Source organism: Onychostruthus taczanowskii, unplaced genomic scaffold (genome assembly GCF_017590055.1).
Source record: "Onychostruthus taczanowskii isolate IOZ18803 unplaced genomic scaffold, ASM1759005v1 scaffold77, whole genome shotgun sequence".
Taxonomy (NCBI): domain Eukaryota; kingdom Metazoa; phylum Chordata; class Aves; order Passeriformes; family Passeridae; genus Onychostruthus; species Onychostruthus taczanowskii.
Window position 1 is genome coordinate 4,937,717 of NW_024505561.1, and position 20,438 is coordinate 4,958,154.

The following is a 20,438-nucleotide window of genomic DNA, read 5'->3' on the forward strand; positions in this document are numbered from 1 at the left end:
TTAGGAAACTAAGGCTGTGGCAGGCTTGCTGAAGACTCCATGTGTGTTTGTTCTCTGGCTTTGCAGTACCTTTGACTCAGTTGATGGACTTCAGCCAAGCATATCAGAGAAGGAAGAATCCAAAAATCATTATGGTCCAACCTGTTTCTTGAATAAAATGTGTCCAGTTGAAGGAGGAAGCTGCAACTCTGTGTGGTGGGGAGTGTGGTCGGAGGCTTTGGTTAAGCTCGAGTTTTTTAAGATGAGAGAATGCAGACTGGGGAGTGCAGCTGGGAATACCCCCAGGGCTGTAATGGTGTTTTACATGGCAAACAACTACAAACCCCATCCGAGAAAAAGCAGGTCTTGGTGCTGACACAGCTACTTGTTACTTCTCCTCTTGTTTGTGCAGTACACAGAAGGGCATTTATACGAGTCATGGGCCAGAATATGAATAATTTTTACTACAGATATGAAAAGCTGCTTCCCTTCTTCCTCCTCATCCTTATTAAGACATTTTGCTTATCAGTAGCCACTTGAATGTCTTGATTGGTTTTTCTATTTATTTTTTAAATTTTATTTTATTATATTTTAATTTTGCACAGACATTTTCTGTTTGCAGAGCCTGCATTTCTAGTCCTTGATTGGGCTAGGGGAACATCTGCTTTGCATAGTTTGCAAGTGTTACTTATTAACTCAGGTTCCCCGAATTCGGGCAGTGTGGTGCCTGTTCCCAGGGCAGGCTCAGCCTGCTACTTGTCTTTTGGAAGCACGTGTTCATTACACACATTTATTCTTCAGTTTTCTGCTTGGCTTGGATTCGCTTCTAAGATGCTGTTCTGAGACAATGATGTAAACTACATAATATATATATATATTTTTTTTTTCCCTTAGGCACCCGTGCAGCACTTTCCCCCCTGTAGTTCGTAGTACTACTGCTTGTGGGCAGGTTTCAAAGGAATCTCATCTCCATATGGTTTTGCCCGATAATCCTTTATCCACCATCTTCAGCTCTCATTCCGTTGCTTTCTTGCCTGTGGCTACGTTTCTATCTCTGCATCAATTAGCACAGTGATTTATACAACAAGCAAGCAGTTTAGAGGTAATGGTACACAATTAACATCTCATTCCACCATAAAGGGTATGCTAAATACCCCAGTCACTGCTTTCTCTGCCTGGAATTGAAATAAGTGTTTGTCCTAATTCATATGCTATCTGATGTGAAGTGGGCCTGCTTTGTACGGCACTACACCATTAATCTAATTATAGATAGCTGCAAATGAAGTGCTGTCTGAGCACAGAGACTGAAGAAAATAGCGCTTTTGTCATTTAGCATGACTCTGTGAAGCAAGATCGCACTTTACACGGCAGCATGGCAAAATGGGAATCTGAATAATATTGCTGCCTGTTGCATCTTTTCTAATTACAACAGCATTGTAAACACAACTGGGCGCTGATATAAATAGAGCTGTAGATACGCTGTCATGTGGGTTGTAGGAGAAAATCCTTAGTGTGCTGTTGTATTAAATGATGCATCCTGATTGACAGCTACCTTGAGACTGCGCTGATGGAGTTGTCAAAGCATTGTGCGACCGCGCTGCTCCGGCGGCGGCAGCTGCGGCCGCTGCCGGCTCCGCGCCGCCCGGCCGGGAGCGAGCGAGGACAGCGCCGGCTCCGGCTGTGCCCGGCACGGCTCTGCCCGGCTCGGCCCGGCCCGGCCCGGCTTGGCTCGGCTCCGCGCCGCCCGGCCTCCGCCTGCAGCGCAGGGAAGCTGCTTTTTGCATGGCTTTAACCCTTGGTAGGTTTCTCTAGAGTGTTAATTATGTATCACACAAGGAATGGAAAGTGGGAAGTGCGGCTGAATTACAAGTCTAATTAAGTTTCTGCTGCTGGAGTGTGTACTACGTGGTGGTGAGGCTCCTCTCGGTTTTCTTTCCCTTTTGCTGCTGCTAGAGGGTCATGATTTTTGCGACTGTTTTGGTATTTTTATTATTGCTATTTTTTTTTTCATTAGCTGTCTCTGTGGCAGTTTGAGTGTTTGCTCCTCCATCAGACTGAAAGTGCTGTTGTTTTGTGCAGGTGCTAATGCCAATCCTCACCACCACTCCGTGGAAGCAAATTAGCTCTAGACATCAGAGCTCGGGGAAAAAAGTGATTTGCAAAATGTCCTTTATCTCCCGGTTCAGTACGGAGTCCTTGACTCTGGAAGAAGGTGGTGTCTGACATTGTCGAGTAATATGGAATAAATAATTTTCCCGCTTAGATGCTGGGGTGGAAATCTAAGCAAGGGTGTGATCATGATGTTGACGTGTATAATGGTTAATAAAAAAGGCAGCGTGCTCATTGTGTTTGGAACTGGAACATTGCTTGGTATTGCTTCCACTGAATACAGAATAATGTACTCGAGTGAATTGATGACGTCAAACCACAGGTGACAACAGTGAAGTGACTTGAGGCAGGACGTGGATTAGGAATGCTGAAGAGAAATTATGTGACCACAGTTAATACATTTCACTGGTTCCAAACCCAAGACTGTGAGGCTAGTGAAAATAATGAAGACACAGAGCAGACAATTTCTCTACTGAAATCTGAGCTACATAAGATTTTCACCCTCCTGACCACAGGAATGACAGACATTTGAAAACATGGTTGAACAGTTAGGTAAAGCATGCTGGAAATCCACATCTGGTCAGCAGTCCAAACACTAACGTAAGAAACATATGGGTAGTGATTACTCTATAAAATCTCCAATGGAGTTTGAACATTTACAGCTTCTGGGGACATGAGTTTCAAGTGTACAGGGAAGATCATATTTAATAAATTAATGTGAGGTGTAACAAAGTGCAATTTTGGACATTTTGGTGAAGATTTGCAATGTTCTGATGTATATAGTAAGGGAACCATATCTGTGCAAACTACATAACTTGTTTTTAAGCACAGGTGGGGCGAAATATGCCCTGGCCATCTTTTTTTGTAGCAGTCGGTCTACTTGCCTACTGACTTGGGGGCTCAGTAGGGAAGGTACTGACAAAAAACAATCCACAAAACCCAAGGTATAATTTTCACTGTATTTGGTTTCTTCTCCCCTACTCCCACCCTGTATTGCTATTACTGCACCTTTTTGTGTTCTTATTTTTGTCAGGGAGATTTGGTTGTAAGAGGTAGTTTTGCATTTTACATAAACATACAATTTAGTGGGAGAGGTAGGACAGGATGCTGTTACCCTTAGAAAACTATTAAGTAACACCACTTTTCCCTACTGTAATTTTTGTCAACTGACTGTGGACTCCAGTGGTCTGGTGGAAGAGAAACACCTGTTTTGTGCCATCAAAAGCTGTATGGCTCCTTTTGGTACTGCTTTATTGACTTTACTTTGGCTGGCAGAATTGGGCTTTGAAACCCTGCAGAGTGGAGCAGTGGCTGGTGACAAGTACTCATCAGCACACATGTGATAGCTAGCAGATTTCCCTGCTCTCAGAGTCCACCTGCAATCTATTTATGACTCCAACAAATGTTTCTTCTGGTTTAGGCCAGTGGAAGCCTCCTGGTCTCTATTTATAGCCCAAACTTAACAACCTTTCCCAATTTACGCCCCCTTCTTTCTCCCATCTCCTCCTCCTTCTGAGCATAAAGGAAGAAAATCAGAACCTCATCCGCACTTGGGTAGCAGCATATCAAAACTTCTGCTTCCTACGTTCAGCATTGTTCTCGCTAAATCAAAGGCATAGCAGCAGCGTTGGTCATGTAATGAAAATATGTGGTATTTTCTTAATTGTCTTTGTTGTGGTAGGACCGGTGGGCATTGTTTGACATGGTCTTCCAGAGAGTCCTGTGGCTCTCACCGGGCTGCACCCGGGTTGGGTGAACAGCACCCTGCACCCCACTCCACAACTCCTCTCCAGGGAAAAGGAGCAGCATCACAAAGGGGTATTTATGCAGGTATTTAGTGGGGTTTAGCCAGCAGCAGAAATACATCAAAGGTAATCTTAGAGAAGGAACCTTTCTTTGGCTATGTCTTTTTATATTCTGAAAGGTCATTTGCGAACCAACTGTGCCAAAAAAGGCCTTTCCCCAGAAGTTTACTGTTGTTATTTTTTACTTTTTGATTACAGTAACTTGCTTATCCCCCAAACAGACTAAAGAACAATAAACAAATACAAAAGGAAAAGGAACAGCTCATCAATAACAAAGACCTGCGTTTTAAAGCTTTGAGAGTACTGACTCTTACATCTCACTCCAAGCAAAGCAGGAGTCCTGCAGAGAAAGGAATCTAAAAGATATGAAAATTATAAAGATAGTAAAAACAATGTTTGGTAGGGATATTTTAGCTTGGTGTGGAGAACTGAGCTTTAAAGTGCAGCATACCGAGGAATGTGTTTTTCCCCCACTGCTGAATGTTGTGAAGTGCATAGGGAATTCTGTATTTCAACCCCTGTGAAATACTGTAACCTAGATGAATGCAGAAGGTCTGGCTTTCTCTTCAAGTTTAAATTTTGAAATTGGGCAGCTCAGGAGTGTTAATGTAGCTTAAAAAAACTAAATGGCATCTAAACCTAATCCTTTGAAATCATATCAAAATAGCCTCTTGCAAGAGGCAATAATACAGTCCACAAATATAACTTATTTCTGCATTCTTCCTTTTTTTATTTCTTTTTTTTTATTTATTTATTTTCAAACTCTGAGTACAAAGAAGACACCAACCATGGATACTGAAACTGTGCAATTTGTTGTAATTATATTCCCCCCCATAGATTTAATGAAGGACTTTTAAGTACAATTTATCTTTGATAAATAGTCCCTCTACACAGAATGTTTATTAGATTGACAGCAGAATACACTCTGCAAGCTTTTTTTCCTTGCCACTTATGACTCAGATGAATTTTAATAGGAGTAAAAAGCTTTTATTTGCACAGTAATTTCACTTAAGGATCATATCCTTCAGAAACTGGCAGACACTTGTATGTCTTGATTGCAAAACACACACTCAAGAGTAAAGAAACACGCATAAGATGCTATTATTTGGCTTGTCACACTGCTGCAATTCTGTTTGCAGCTTATGTCACCGGCTGTGCTATGGCCCTGTCCGTGCGCACGGAGCGTGTGTCCGTGTGCGCTCGCACACGTGCGCCTGAAGGAGCCTGGAAGGATCCGCACGGAGCCCTGGGCGCGGTGGCTGGAGCTGGGAGAGGGCTTTGGGCTGGGAATCCTCGGTGCCACAGCCTCAGTGCCATGGTGGTGCCTGCGGGAGGCTTGGGGTTAAAGCTGCTTTCTGCGTACAAAATGGTGCTGGTTCCCCCGTGCCGCGGCGATTGTGACCGAGGCGCGTGGCTCGGAATGGTCCTTAAATTTTGGGGCGCCACTTACGGCTCCAGGGGACGTCGCTGTGGTATTTTATTACACTTACTGGGTGTGGTGGCAGGATCGGTTAATGTAACTGTTTGCCTCTGTTTCTGGTTAGAAGGGAGTATTTCTGAGTGAATGACTGCACTGTTCATCTCACAAAATGTTGTGTGTCCACACATCATTTATGGAGGACGATAATCCTCTGTTACGTTGTTTTAATTTGGCTTTGAAAGCTGCATTTTAAAGATGTCACTGCAGAGTTAATCACCTTTTGCACGCGTTTCTAAATACCTTGTTCTGCTTCCTACAGAAGCAGAAGGTAGAGTCCCCCTTCACCAGAAGGATATCAGATTTTTCCTGTCCATGTAAAAATGAAAAGTAAAGACATTTTATTGTTAATAAAACAATAGCTAATTGTTTTGGAGGAAAACATACTGTTCCAAGCAAGGTGTTGAACTTCACATCAGCAAAATACGCATTTGAATTGTAAATGCCGTCCGTCGGATGCTTATTATTAAAACCTTTGTTTAAATTATTGATGAAGTGCGGGGCTGGCCTTCGCTCGCTGTGCCCTGGCGAGGCGCGAGTGTCGCGCAGAGACCTGCTGCCATCTACTGGCTCCGTGCGCTCCCTCCCGGGCGCCGTCCGTCCGTCCGGCTGGCCGTCTGTCTGAGGGCAGGGAGCTCGCCAAGTAATGGCAAGTTTTTGAAAACGAAAAGCTCTTGGGCCGAAATCACTTTAGGCAATATTTATGTACGTTCCGAAAGGTTTTATTTAAAGGGATGCTCTCAGCTGAGGGTCATCATATTCCCCTCTGTTTTTAATCCCTATTAAACATGCTAGAGAAAACAGTACTGTCTCCAGATAGGTAATGGCTGCTGAAAGGGGTTTATTGCAGATAAAGTATATTCAATACAACGACCTTTGATTGTTCTGCTTATGCATGAAAAATCAGAATTGAAATGGAATTAATAGGTTTTAATTGCAAAATCCAAGCAAATTACTAACTTCAAACATTACATACATGGTAAATATTTAAAAGGTAAACATAATGTTTAAGATCAGTCATGTCATTGACAGTCTGGCAGACTTTCCCAAAAGGTCGTTTTCCAGTTCATCACTGCACTGGAAAAGAGTCCTTCAATATTCCTTATCCACCAAACATAATGTGCAGCAAGCATAAGGTCATTTTTGTTTTTAAATTTGAATCTCCCCTCTCTACCCCAAATTTTAAAATGAATCTGACATCTCCTTACTGTACTTGATTCTTTGGTTTTATGTGCACTTTGCTGCAGACTGGGGTTGCATATTTTTCTTTCTACATCCTGAAAATGAAACTCTGAATAAGGATTTCAAACAGTGTTTTTTAGACACTCCCGTGAAGAACAGCTAACAGATGTATTATATAAAAACATGCCATCAAATAATTCAGGTTATTGACTGGAATTCACCAAGGTTCAATTTTCTAAACTAGTCCTCTTCCTATTCTTTAGTACAAATTGCAAATACTGACGAAGGTTGCTGCGGAGCTGAGCAAGTACATGCCAGAGAAAGCAGCAGAGGACACCTCCAGCATTTTGAGATCTCCTATGCCTGGAACAGTGGTGGCAGTTTCTGTCAAGCCTGGGGACATGGTAAGAAATGTGATCTATATGTCTGTGTTTTCATTATATATTCCACAGAAATTTCGCCTTGATGCAACTGAAACTACAGGTCACACGGTTTGGTGTGGGGTGTTTTTGTTGTCGTGGTATTGTTTTTTTGTTTTTTGGGGTTTTTTTAATCACCTGTGCTGAAGGATGTGTGCTGTTTTTAGTTCGAATTTTAAAAACTAAGAAAGAAACCCAATTCAAATTAAACTGCCTTTAAAAGAAAAATTTTCAGCCTGGCACAAGTTCACAGCAGAAACTCAAAGAGATAGCTTGGGTTTGTATCCCAAATACCTTGAGGGGCAGGACAGGTAGAAAGGAGAAAATGGTGAGTAAATTCACGTAAGTGTGTGTGTGTCGGTCGGTCTGTCTGTTTGTCTGTCTGTCTATCTATCTATCTATCTCTGTATATAAAAGCTGTTAGTGCTAGCAGGAGGAAATTGTTGATTTTCTGCCCTGAAGTAATGAAAATATTACTTGAAAAAAATAAAGAAAGGGACATGGGACAGATGTTGAACTTTACCTTTTTTTTTTAGTTGTTTGTTTTTTAAGAAGCCCTGTGTTATCGTTTTGCAAGACACATGAGTTGGGAATTCTATGCTGGGAATTTCCAGGCTCATGTGGTAGTCTTCTTGTCTTGCAGAAGGAATAAACTTGCCATACAGAAGGGCAAGGGATTATGCTGTTGCTTGTCTGGGGATTTCCAGTGCTCCTTACCTCACATTGAGTTGGAAACAAATTTTTGTTTTAAAGTTGTGTATGAACACTGTCTTGAACTCAGCTTCATATGAAATTCTGCCACATTGTATCATTTCTAAGGTCGAAGCCCTTATGTCTCATAACCATTGAAAACAAGGTAATGAGAGCAGATACAGGAGTATTTGAATCGGATAGTGCATATTAATTTTAAAGTATTGTCAGTTAAATGATGCCATAAACATGTATGTAGCACTTAGATACAAACATAAGCTTCAGTCACAGGGTTCATAATTTATGGCAATAAAACCTAGATTTTCTTGAAAGATGATTCAAAAATGGGATCAAGATCTGAAATTCAAAATCAGGATTGCACTTACTATGACAGTCATCGATCATGCTGGCAAAGTGGTATATTTGCTTACATTTTGCTATGATACCAGCTTTGGTTTTAAAAGATGTGACTGTTTCTGTCTGTGTACAGTGAAAACAGAGTCATCATGTTAATATAAAAGATCTCTAGGTGCCAGTGTTTGTAATAATGAAATAAAGATATTTCAGAGGAAAAATATCTAAGCTGGTAAGAAATTAGAAATTCTTCTAGCTTGTACACTTGGCTTTCTTGTCGATGATCTATACATGTATGCACACAGTTTAGATACTTTAAAACAAAAGAGCAGTATTCATTTAAGATATTCTTTATGTCATGACATGGACAGAGGAATCTGCTTTCTTTGTCAAGGGCAAAACAAGTGGCTGAATGAGGAAGATCATAAGCAAATACTTTTTGTGAAAAATTAAGGGAAACATTTTTAAGTCAAGGATTTTAAGACTTTAAACATTTGTTTAATATTTACTTTTGGGAAGTTTAATTCTAAATGTTACCTGCCTTCTTGCCCTGAAGAATAGTTCTTGTTGTCTTGAAAGAATATAATCAGTGGAGAAGGAGGCCAGAGCCTAAGGGATTTTAAGTAAATAAATAAATGAACCTCCCTCCACAAATCTACAAGTGGTGCTGTGCATCAGAGCACAAGTTGTTAAATAATGTGTGTGAGATTTCTTTTTTCCCTTCTCCTCTCCTGCAGCTTTTTGCTGGAGGCACTGAGTGGCAGAGCATTTGAACAGCATAATCTATGTTCTGCTGACCTGAGCTTGTCATTGCTAATTGTGTGGCTTTAATTGCAAAAAACACATTTGCGTTATTGAAAAGGGTTTAGCTTAAATCCTTCCTTTTCAGGACTAGTGTCAAAACGTTAAAAAAAAGCGAGCCAGCCAGCGATTGAGGGTAACAGAATGAGGGTAACATCAGCTATCGGCTCTGAATAAGCAGTGGGATGGTGGGATTCAGATTACTCCTCTTGCCTGTCTGTCACAACCCAGCTCACGCACTACAGCTGCTGAAGGCATGATGGGCAGGGAACTGTAGCTCCTCGATAAATACAGCTCTTTTTGTTGCACTGCTTGGGAAAAGTCTAATTTCTTTAGTGTGCTGGAGAAATGGGTATTTAAGTAGCTCCTCTTCTGCATGCTTGCCACTGGGTTTGGCAGCTCAGATTTGCACGGTGTGTGAAAACAGCACAGCTGAAAAATGGGAGAAGGCGAGGTAGTTGTCCATCCTTCCCCCCAGGTGTTGGTGCTGCTAGCAATAAAGCTGTCAGGTTATAGCTGCTCTGAGACTGCTGCCCTAAGCTGTGAGCAGTGCACTACAGTGTTAGTGCAGCACAGTCCCTGTGCTCACAGAGACGCGCTCAGAGCGGTCAGCAGCACGGGGAGCTGAGCTGTCACCCCCCTCCCTCAGGTGTAACTTTACAAATGGTGAAAAAGCTCCGAGAGAGGGTCACCTCATCTCTGTGTGACTGGCCGTGCTTGCAAACCCGTGTTTATTGCCTACGGTTCAGCTCCGGGGCATCGCGCCCGGCCAGGTAAAGCATATGGCGTTTGTTCGTCCCTCTCCATGTTTCTGTAGCCAAATGAGGGGGCAGTGCTGATCTCTGGGTTAGCTTTCCCCACTCGATGTGTCATTGTTTTTACTTGAAGCATAGTGTTCTCTTTTGGCTGCTGCTGCTGAGAAATACTTTGGTCTGGTGAAGCCCGATAGAAGATTGTGTGAGCATCCTCTATCCAGCTGGTCTGATAAGCAGTTTTCAATTCATTTTTTTGCCAAAAGATATTGCATATGCAAGGAATTTATTTTCTTTTGTTTGTAAGATGATCTGTAGATTTTAGTAACACAGTGGGGAAGTGCTGTTTGTCATTTAGAGAGAAGCAGAACTTGCGATGCTGCCAATTTCTTTAGGTTTTTAGTTACTTTCTACTTTCTTTATTTTCCTTCATGTGATCAGAAGACTGTAATTAGTTGTCACTCAGTTATTCCTGGAAGCACAATGAAGGCACTCAGAAGCAGAAAGCAACATAAACAATGAAACAGAAATCTGGCTGGCTAGAAAGAAGGTTAATTTTATTTAGGGAAAGAAGATTTAAATTTAGATTACGTTCCTCATAAAAGAGTCCCATTAATATAGGAAATATATCCCTTATTGGGGAATGAGGGTGTTTGTGTGTTTGTTTTCTAAGTAGTTGCTAATGATTATATGCATTAGGATGAAACTTAGTTTTGGGAGAATTAATTACTTTTTGGTTCCTCATGGTGCCATAGGCTAGAGAAACCACTGGACTTCAAGAGTCCAGGCAAGAATTTCACTGTTTTTGCTAGCCCTGGTGGCAGCACAAGGCAACCCTGGTAGCACACAGCAGGATTTTTATGCCAGAGTGTGGAGATGGCACTGCACATGGTTCTAATCTCACCATAGCTACCACAAAGACAGCACCATAAAAACTACTAAAGCTGCACAAATTCCTTTATTTACTCAGAGGGCAGGACATGGGCGGGCACTTGAAAATACTTCTTTGTGTTGAGTTTTTTGGCGTGGTTTTTGTGCATGTAGGATTCTGTGCACTGAAAGTGCAGGAGTGGGGAAAGCTCTAGATCGTAATGGTCGCACAGGTAAAGCAGTGTTTTGTTCCTAAAGCAAACACACCCAAGGTGTTCCCACTACTGATTCCAAATTTGGTAGTCTGAACTGTCCACAGCAACAAAGAAAGATCTTAGCTGTCCTGACTGCCTTGCAGCCTTTGCTGTATTTTCACCTAGGAACATAGCTTTTGCTTTTTCAGTTTGCTGTCTGTCAGGAATGCAAAGGTGTTTTTCTTTCAGCTGTGTTTCCATTGCTTGTTTTTTCCTTTTTAGTAACATTAGCCAGGACAGGTGTTGTTACTAAGCTGAGCATTGGTCAATATGCTAATGCCTAATACCTGGCAGCCTAAATCACTTTAATGATTTCCCCCCCAACTTAAATATGTCAAAGGAAAGCACCCCTGGGTGATCACCCCAATGTTACTGAGTCTTTAAGGACTACAGCCAAAAGAAGATGATTAATTATTTTCACAAAAGTTTCTAAATTGCCTCTCTTTCCAGTAGATTAAGATTACTCCAGGTTTTGGAAGTTATCACCATTGAAGCAATTTTTAAAATGTACTTTTCTCAAATAAAAATCCCTTATGATTTCAGCTAGTGTAGCTATGGGCATTAATACTGCATGGGATGAATTTTTCCCTACCAAAATGTCAGCTGTTAAATGTAGATGCTAATTGTCTCGTAATTTCAAAACTGGGTAACTTGAAGGCTGCTGTTTTAGTTGTATAAATTACGAAAGACACTACTGTGTTTCCACCTTTTAAAAGTAATTAAAGAAATAAGTTTTAAACTGCATTCATCTTTCAGTTCAGCTGCATGCATTTTATTTCAATTTCTCCTGTTATTCTTTAGAAGAATAGTTTCTAAGAAAATCTTTATTCACGATTTTTCCATCTCACAAGCCTTGGGAAGGTTTTGCTGTGGGAAAATATGTTTTGTTTGACCTCAACTGCTGAAATGCTCAATACTACAAAGCAAAACAAAAGAGCTTTCTAAATTCTGTTTGTCACTACTTCATTCATTCATGTGAAAGAAAAGGTGAAGTTTTAATCTTACCTGTTGCCACCAGGCAGTTGTGTGTTGTTTAAAGTTGTATTTGCCACTCAAGACCTCAAAATCCTAAAAAAAAAAAAAAAAAACTTTTCAAATCTTATACTAATTGGAATTTATAGCAGAGAAACAACATCCAGATTAAAACAGAAAAAATGTATTTGCTTAAGTTTCACATTCCATTTGGATAAATATGGTATGAATTGTTTAGTAAGATATTATTTAATTTAAATATGACTTTTCTCTTGTGTATGAATGTTTTTTCTTTTGTTGTCTTCCCTTTTTTTTCCCCTTTCACTCCTTTCCTCGCTCCTGTTCTTCAGAACTCCACTTGTCAGTTGAAGGGAATTTGGAAACTTGACCAAATATGGTCACAAAGCTTACATAGTTGTTATGATTCTGTGTATTTGACAATTTTCTCGGGGTTTATCTTTTGGAAAAACCCTGTTGGTAAACAGGAAATGTTCATGGTTGTATAATATCCAGAGTAAAAGTAATTAAATATTTCACCGTTTTTATTACCTGGGGCCATGAGTAATGATTGTAGTTACATTGAAAAAAATTTAACTATAATAATATTTCATAATATATTTTTTTAATTTGACTTGAAAAAGAATTTACTATATATTTTATGCAACTGCACAGTCTGAGATTTGTCTTCCAGTACAGTATAATTAAGAAGGAAATCCTATTATGATAAGTTAGAAATAGTTAATATTATTAGAGTTTCCTCCTAGGAGAAAAAATGTTACCAATCCTTTGAGAAGAATTCATACAATTTTTAAATTATTATTTTGGTGTGCTTTGCCTTTTCAAGTAATAAACAACTTTTTAGCTGTTACTAAAAAAATTGATTGATACAGATTAGGCTGAGTTAGCAGAAGAATAGCCCCAGAAGTGCTCTGCCTGAATATCACTTGCCCAGCAGCCTGGGATGGCAGAGGCAGTTGGGGCAGTGTGTTTTGGATAAGTGGGAGTGCAATGACCAGTGCTGATTGCTGTCAGGGGGACATCAGTGACCTTTAGTCAGAGGTCAGAAGATGTGGGATGTGCTATGTTCAGCTTCATTCGTTAAAGGAGTGTGGCAAAAAAAGTTTAGTAATGATTTGTCAAGTACTATTAATTGCTGCTAATTATATTTGCAGTTCTGTAGCTCTGGTTTCAAAGTTAATTTGGAAAGCAGAGAAAACTTGCACTAATTATTTTACGTGGTAATGGACAATGCCAAGGAATTGCAATTGTTGCTTATCCAATTCCTCTTGATTTGTTTTCTTGTTGGATGCTGGCTACCAGATTGACAGTAAGTCAGAGAGAAAAAAATCTGGGAAGGGAATGATACCAGCATGGACTAAATTTAAACAACAAATAAACAAACAAAATTCCCAGTATCTTCATAAATAGTGAATGCATACTTAATTCACTGCTCAGTGATTTTGCACAAGCATAAACAAGGTGCATGCTTGCAGTTATTTTGCAGAAGGCTACAAGAGAGGATAACTCTCTTTCATATGGCACTATCTTGCATTGTCCCTTTTCACTTAAAAGGCTCAACAGGGACTTAGGCTGCAGTATAGTGGAAATTGTGAGTGATGTTTACTGGTGTCTTCCCAAAGATGAGGAAGGAGATATCAGTAAAATACAACTCTCACTTCACTTTTAACCAAATCTAAGCTCGTATTTGCTTCGGGCTGTCATTGTTTCTTTCCACTGCAGCTCCAAGAGCCTTAAAAATGTTCCGCATCAGAGCACCTGTGTTCTAAATATAATGGTCTTAAAAATGTAATTGAGGGATTTTCACTTTTGTAGGCAAATCAGCAGGGTTGATATTGATCTGTCTTTTTAGGGAGCCACAGTGCACCAGAAGGTGATACTGTAGAGGGCCCCGTAAACCCTCGGAGCCTTCTGTCTAATTTGGCAGAAAAACACAGAATGTCGGACAACAAAAGAACGATCCGATTCCGTAAGAAATCTTCATCCCTCCCACCTCCTTTTCACAAGATAAAAAAAAGAGACTTAATTTTTTCAGCTGCACACAATGATTTGGTGCTCACTCTTGCATTGAAACAGTTGCTGTCAAAACAGGCAGGAAACAGTTTTCTTTTAATTGCTGAAATCATTCGGAAGTGCTTCATGCACGGCTTCTATACAGCAGATGCTGTGCATTAATTGGCCTGTGTAGGGCTGACCCAGGGTTCCTTGCAGCGGGCCCAATTTTAGGCAGAGGGTTTAAATAGCTTATTTCTTATTTTGTATAACCTGGTGTACGTTATGAGCGCGCCTGCACGTGGGGTATTTCATGGTCTGCAGTTTCTAATGTCATGTGGGTTTCAAAACCTGTGCTTCTCTGGTAATGTACTAGCAGCAGGTAAGCTCTAAATACCATCCATCAGGAGCTAATTTTTTATCCAGATACTCCAATGACTGATGAACCTGTCTTTTGTATGAATGTTCAGCACAGGAGAAAGCCATATGCCCCTGGCACTGGTTCCTATGCATTCTTTACAGTTTGTAGGGAGGAGATTAAGGAAAAAACAAACCCTTACATTTACACGTCTTTCATTTATTTAGCAGTTAGCACTTTCTAAAATAGCTTTATTTATTTTTTTTTTTTTAACAGTGAAAAGAGATTTAGGTCTTTTAAAGCAATCTGACTACCACTACTCATTTTCTTTATCAGGAATATTACTGCACACCCTTAATAGGGAACCTTGTTTTGCTACTCCCCGTCTGTTCAAAACAGACCTTAGCCCATTAGAAGGTCCTCCCTTGTGTGGGAAGACCACAGCTGTTACTGTAAATCTCATCCAGTAACTGTATCACCCCCATTTTGTGGCTCTGAAGGATGAAATTGAGAAATGGAATACTGTGCAGTCATCCTTTACATCTCCAATTTTAGGCCTTTGCACATCATTTTCATGCTTTTATTCCAAATCAAACAACATTAGTGAGCAACACCACTCTGTGCTAAATGCCTGGTGTCTAAGCAGCACCTACAATCTTTGTTTTTGGAGGATTTAGGATTGGGAGGCAAGTTGGGGTTTTGTTGCTGGTGGGTTTTTTTAATTTTAGTTTTTTAATAACTAAATTCTTTTCTCTGCTTTGTCCCCCACCAAATCTTTCCCAGTCCCCAGAGTTTGTCAGAAGCAGAAATCCAGATGGTAGTGAGGTGCCTAAGATGGAGGATGCTCTGTTATGCCTCCAAAGAGGAAGTGGGAGCTCAGCATGGCTTACAAACACAACTTTAAAAAGGCTTCTGTTTCTTTAAATCCTTCTGAATAAAGTGGATCTAACTTCTTGTGTAGGATATTGGGGGCTTTAATCAGAAATAAGAAGTGGTTTAAATCATTAGCACAACAAAGCAAACTATAAGCTTGAAGATAAAAGTCTCAGGGGAAAGAGTCCTCTGAAAATAAATGGGACTTGATAGATTTCCATATCATTTATAACTTCCCTTAATTACACTTGGAAGACTTGCCAGTAAAACTGGAAAATTGGCAGCCTATATCCATTATAGTAATTTTGCCGACCATGGCAAGCAGCTGGCTTTACTGGATTTTATTTCCCATCACTCACAATTAATCATCAGCTGGAGATGTCTGAAACTCCTCAAAACGTAGCAATACTGTGTGACATTCAGGCCTCCTTAAAATGCTGAAATCTGCTGAGTAAATGGGCCGAGTTCCCCTTCCAGCGAACTCATTTTGGTGCGAGGCAGGCTGCCGGTTAATGAGTGCCACTGCGATAATCGGATGCGAATGTGAACCCTGACCTCATGTCAAAGGAGAGGACGCAGCAAGCTGGATAAAAGATCCGTGATTCAGATCTGCAAACTTTACACCAATTAGACAGAGAGCGGGGAAATACATCAGCGCCCATTGGGTTTATCAGAAAGACTTGTGGGGCTTGTGACCATTTTGTAAGCCTAACATGGGAGACGTCCTGTCACAATCATTAAGTCTTCACCCGATGACGCACCGAAGTCTGCAGAGAGTGCACCATATTCACAAAGATCCGTGCCAGCGACGCCCTCGGGTGTGCGCCGTCTTTTCGTGCTCCCGAGCTCTAAAGAGCCCTGTCTGTGGGTGAGGATGGTCTTTGTGCTCCTCACGTAGGTGCAATGGGAGCAGGTCGGCATTGCTGCTTCTCACATTCCGCTTACACCCTGTGGCGTGAGTTGCTTGGTTGGGAAATGACTGGAGACAATTCCCTGTCCTGTGTGTAACCTTTTGGCCAGCGGAGAGAACAGCCACCGTGCTGTCCCTGAGTGACTCAAACAGCACCACTGACAGTCCCAAATTCACGTTGCAATTGTTAGCAGCATGTTAAGTACCTCCTCTTCAATGATCTTTTGTTTTTCTTTCTCTTTTCTGTTTTTCACTTTTCACTCCTTGAACTGCACCATGCAGAAATAAACTGCTGAAATGCAGACTGCAGGTCTAGCAGTTAATCACTCATTTTTGATATACCAAGCAACATAAAGGTCGATTTGTTTGTGGTGTAACTCTGTGGAAAAGATACCTGAGATTAATTTCTTTTAAGAAAAGGAGCCCTTTTACTTTACTTGGTTCAAAGAAATGAGATTTTTTTTTTGTTTGATTTTAGTTGCCTGTTTTGACAGATTTGGGTCATCACTGAGACCTCTCTAAATGGAAATGTAAAGATGGTGGTTTTCACTGGTTTACCATCCACTGAAAGAAATAAATTATAGAATGAAAATACAGCATTAAAAGTGGTCCAGATAAATCCTTAAATAAGTTAGACAGCAAGAACTTGTACACATCTCTGTGGTTTTCATTTGCAGGCTAAATAACAGGCAAAATGAAATGTGCAATTATAGAATGAAAGAAATTGGACAATGCCCAAAAGACTGAAAAAGAGGAAAGAGAGATACAAGTGCCTAATTTTAGGATTTGTCGCTTTTCAACACAATGAGTGGAGCTGCAAAGGTTTAACATAAGAACAGTAATTAAACTTCTGTTCTTAAGTGACACTTGCGCCAAGATAATTTTCAACAAATTGCACATCATCAGAGGTACTGACACGGCGTTTTCACACGTGGTACCTGCTGAAAGCGCCTCCTTCCTTTCAAATTAGTAAGTATCCAAATTAGTGGATACTTTGACTATAAGTTTTGTGGGTTGAGGGGGTTGTTTCCTTCCCAGACACTGTGTCCTTTGTCATCAACCCCAGCATGCATTATATAAAACACAAAAACTTCATTTTTGAGAAAGAGGGGAAACTGAGAAGGAATTCAGATTAAAGGATATTTCCATCCCACAATCACTAACACTTCCTGTCATTTTAGCACCATACTTTAGACCTACTGAGACAATTCCATACTTTTCCCATAGATGTGTTTCCAGAACTCTGTTTAGGTAATTGCTGACTGGTTCATTTGCACACCATCCTTCTGATGAAGCCATGCCACAGTTAAATGTAACTGCTCTAGGAGAGAGTTTCTTGTGGCCTTGTAATTAGGCCACTGAATTCAGATCTGTTGTCCTTAGCATCTCAATCTTCAGCAACCCCTAGAGGCCTGTGTTCTTGGCTCTCTGATAGCAGAGCTTAACCAGAGGGTGGCAAAGTTGTTTCTGAAATGCATAACAGCACTATTAGAAAAAAAACAACAAAAAAAAAAAGAAACAAAAAAACCCAAAACAACAACAACAAAAAACCAAAAACTCTTCCAACAAAATTTCTTACCTGTTTTTTTCCCCTTCTCTTTGAATCCAAAGTAGATATTCATTGCTTCCTCATAACCTCAGAAATGTTAGGAAAGTTCAGAGCAGATGGAAGAAAAGTAATGAGGTAGGGAAAAGGAGAGGAGAAGAAGAAGGGAAAGGAAGAGTGAGCTGCTGGGACAAGGCTTTGGGCAGAGCAGCAGGTGTGGAAGGAAGGAGACAAAAGACAGGGAAAGGGAATAGAAGGGAAATAACTGGGGACAAAGAACAAGTCTTTGATACTATTCACCAAATTGGACACCTGCTAATGACTTAACTGCTTGCCTGAAGCTCAGGATGAAATTTCTGCAGGGTAAGTGTTGGGTTTTGGTTATTCTCTGTATCCGGGTAGTACACCATATTCCCATAGCAAATGCTTTCCGTATTTCCCCTCCAAAACCTCTCATACTGTTGTTGCCAATCTGTTGGAGAAAGGGTGTGTAAGCACCTTTTAAAGTAATGGGTTTTGTTTTGTTTTGTTTTGCTCAGAATCCCTAAGCAGATATCAGTGCTTTTTAGTCAGTTAGTGAAAAAATAGCTTTACTTAAATTTTTGGAATGTTCTTCATGCAATGTACATTTGATCTCTGACTTCACATCTGTCTGTTAGTATATTCCTCCAAAGTGGTACACACTTGTCCTTAAATATGTATTATTAATTTTACATATAATTAGAGAAATATATCTATGTGTATATATGTGTGTATATAAACAAACATTTTGTTGGCACTGGCACATATAACAGTGCACAAACCAGATTTCTGTAGGTTTCCCTGTTTCATGAAACTTGGATATCAGAGTGAAAGCCTCCCAAACTTGCTGAGATAATGAGGGAATAGCAGACTCCATCTGCAAAAGAGCCCAGTGAAAAGATTTGCAGTGGGCATTCGGAACCAGGCATCCCATAGGAGTGTACAGGTCCTAAATCCTGGCATGTAGGTCCTGGCACCCTTCCTTCCCGGCATGCATCATCTTTGTGGAATGACCAGCTGTTCACTGGCTTGCACTGGGTAAATTCCAAATCCCTTGTTTTGCCTCTCGTGTTTAGGCAGCCTCCACAGCCACTGTCAAGCCTTGAGCGGCAGTTTCCTCTGTGCAAGGTGGTCCAAGACCCTGGAGGGAGGATCTGACTGGGAGGCACTGGGAGCCCAGCAGAGCAGCCCAGTGGGTTCCCAGTGACCTTGAGCTTGCACATGCCTGCTAGCAGGACACAAACAAACAGAAAAAGGAAACCTCAGTGTTTCCTTTGAAACTCTGAGCTGTGATGAAAGTGATGCGTTTGTCTCTGCGGTTCCTCCCCTGTGGATGAGAACTGGTGGCTCCTCACTGATGTGCTCCTTTCTGTCAGGCCAAAGTCATCAGCCACCATCAGAGGCTGCCATGTGCAGAGGTGCCACATTCTCCTCAGCATCAGCTCACTACGTCCTGCTGGACCTTCCAGCCCAAGCTCCCCTGGACACCTGCCAAGGAACTTTTGGCTTCTGAATCAGTATGAGTATCTGTGGGCCATGCACCAGGGGAACAAAACAGAAGTTCCCTGGCCAAAAATGCACAAATTAGATTTTGCTTTGCATTTAATTCATGTTGAACTGTGGTGGTGTGAACATTGGAATCTGGAACTGAATGGATGGGATGGGAGAAGGAGCCTTTCAGGTTTGCCTAGGGTAATAGTTTTAAGCAGCTGATTTCTTTTCCCCCTTATTTTGCTGCCAGTTTTGTGATTGTCATTTGTGCTGTGACTGTGTAACTGGCTGACTTGACTTGTGTCATGAAAGTCTTTATAGCATTTAATGAAATAATTCTTTTATTTTCCATGAGAATCATCACACTTAGAACATTTCGAATCCTCTATTCTCATTTTGTACCGCTTGAATTTCATCAGGTTTCGGAAGGTCAAGAGATTTGTGTAATTGAAGCAATGAAAATGCAGAACAGTATGATTGCTGCTAAAACAGGCAAGGTAAGCCACCTTAGGTCACTTAAAACCATATGTAACTTGTCAACAGGATAGAATTTAAAAAGGAAAAAAGGAGGATTCTGGTTGTTAAGGAATTAAGTCTGATTGTTGTAAGTCTTTCAAAGTGAGGTGTCTTTAATTTTGTAACATTTGCATCTGCTGTGAATGCTGTTAAGTAGTTCCAAGCCTTAGATAGCACAGCAGGAAATAGTTTTACTGGCTTCGGAAATTCATATAACCCTTTCTCATAAATTATTTGTTTTCTGTGATGTTACAATGCCAAGTTGAATTGAAAGGTGTTGCAGACCATTTATCCAAATTTCATCTTTCCAGAGAAGAGAGATCTCTTTGCCAGTTAATTATTTAATGGCAAATAATTTGTCATTTAAAAAAAACCCACCCAGAACAAGGCATAGAAAGTTCTTTTGCAGGAGGGAGAAAACAGCAATTTTTTTTATTATTGCGACTGTTAAGTGTCAAGCCTAGATCTGCATATTTGTTAAACTTTGCAAGGCTATGCATTAGCCTCTCCTGCTTCTGAGGGATCAGCATTGCAGTGTAGGATGTGCTAAAACCAGCACTCTAGGCAGGGAACTGGTTAAGCTTATATGACAAGAGCATGCTCTAAACCCGAGTTGGTCTGAGGACTGTCAGACCTCAAGCTGGGACTTCAGAGCATCCCTGTGCCAGATTGTAATTCCCAGCCTGAAACCATCACCTAGACGTGGGTCCCAGATCCATCCTTTCCAATGGGAGAGCATGGTGTGGATCTGGATGATACATTCTCCTCTGTTGCTGATTTCCTAACCTGCCCTAGCCCACCTGTGCCTGGGTCAAGCCCCTCTGCTCTCTCTGAGGCACAAACCCCAGGGCAGGAGCCTTCAGCCCACGTGGAGGCAGCAGGGAGCCTGACTGCGGCAGGGACAGGGCACTGGCAAGGTTTGCTGAGATCTCAGGATGGCTCTCAATGCCAAGGACTGTTTGTGTGTTTACAAGAAAGGCTTTTTTGGCACAGCTCTAAAATTGTCACCCAGGCTGGGTCCCAGACTTGCCTCTTCCAGTGCATCCAGT

At 41.0% G+C, this 20,438-nt stretch overlaps 1 protein-coding gene across 2 annotated transcripts in view; it reads left to right on the forward strand.

The window, feature by feature from the left end:
* PCCA (propionyl-CoA carboxylase subunit alpha) overlaps window positions 1–20,438 on the forward strand; it is a 269,931-nt gene that overhangs the window by 246,960 nt on the left and 2,533 nt on the right. For both annotated transcript variants that reach the window (XM_041423356.1, XM_041423355.1), the window contains 2 exons: window positions 6,816–6,956; window positions 19,293–19,370. In XM_041423356.1, the coding sequence (XP_041279290.1) occupies window positions 6,816–6,956; window positions 19,293–19,370 (219 nt within the window). The remainder of the gene's footprint in view (window positions 1–6,815; window positions 6,957–19,292; window positions 19,371–20,438) is intronic.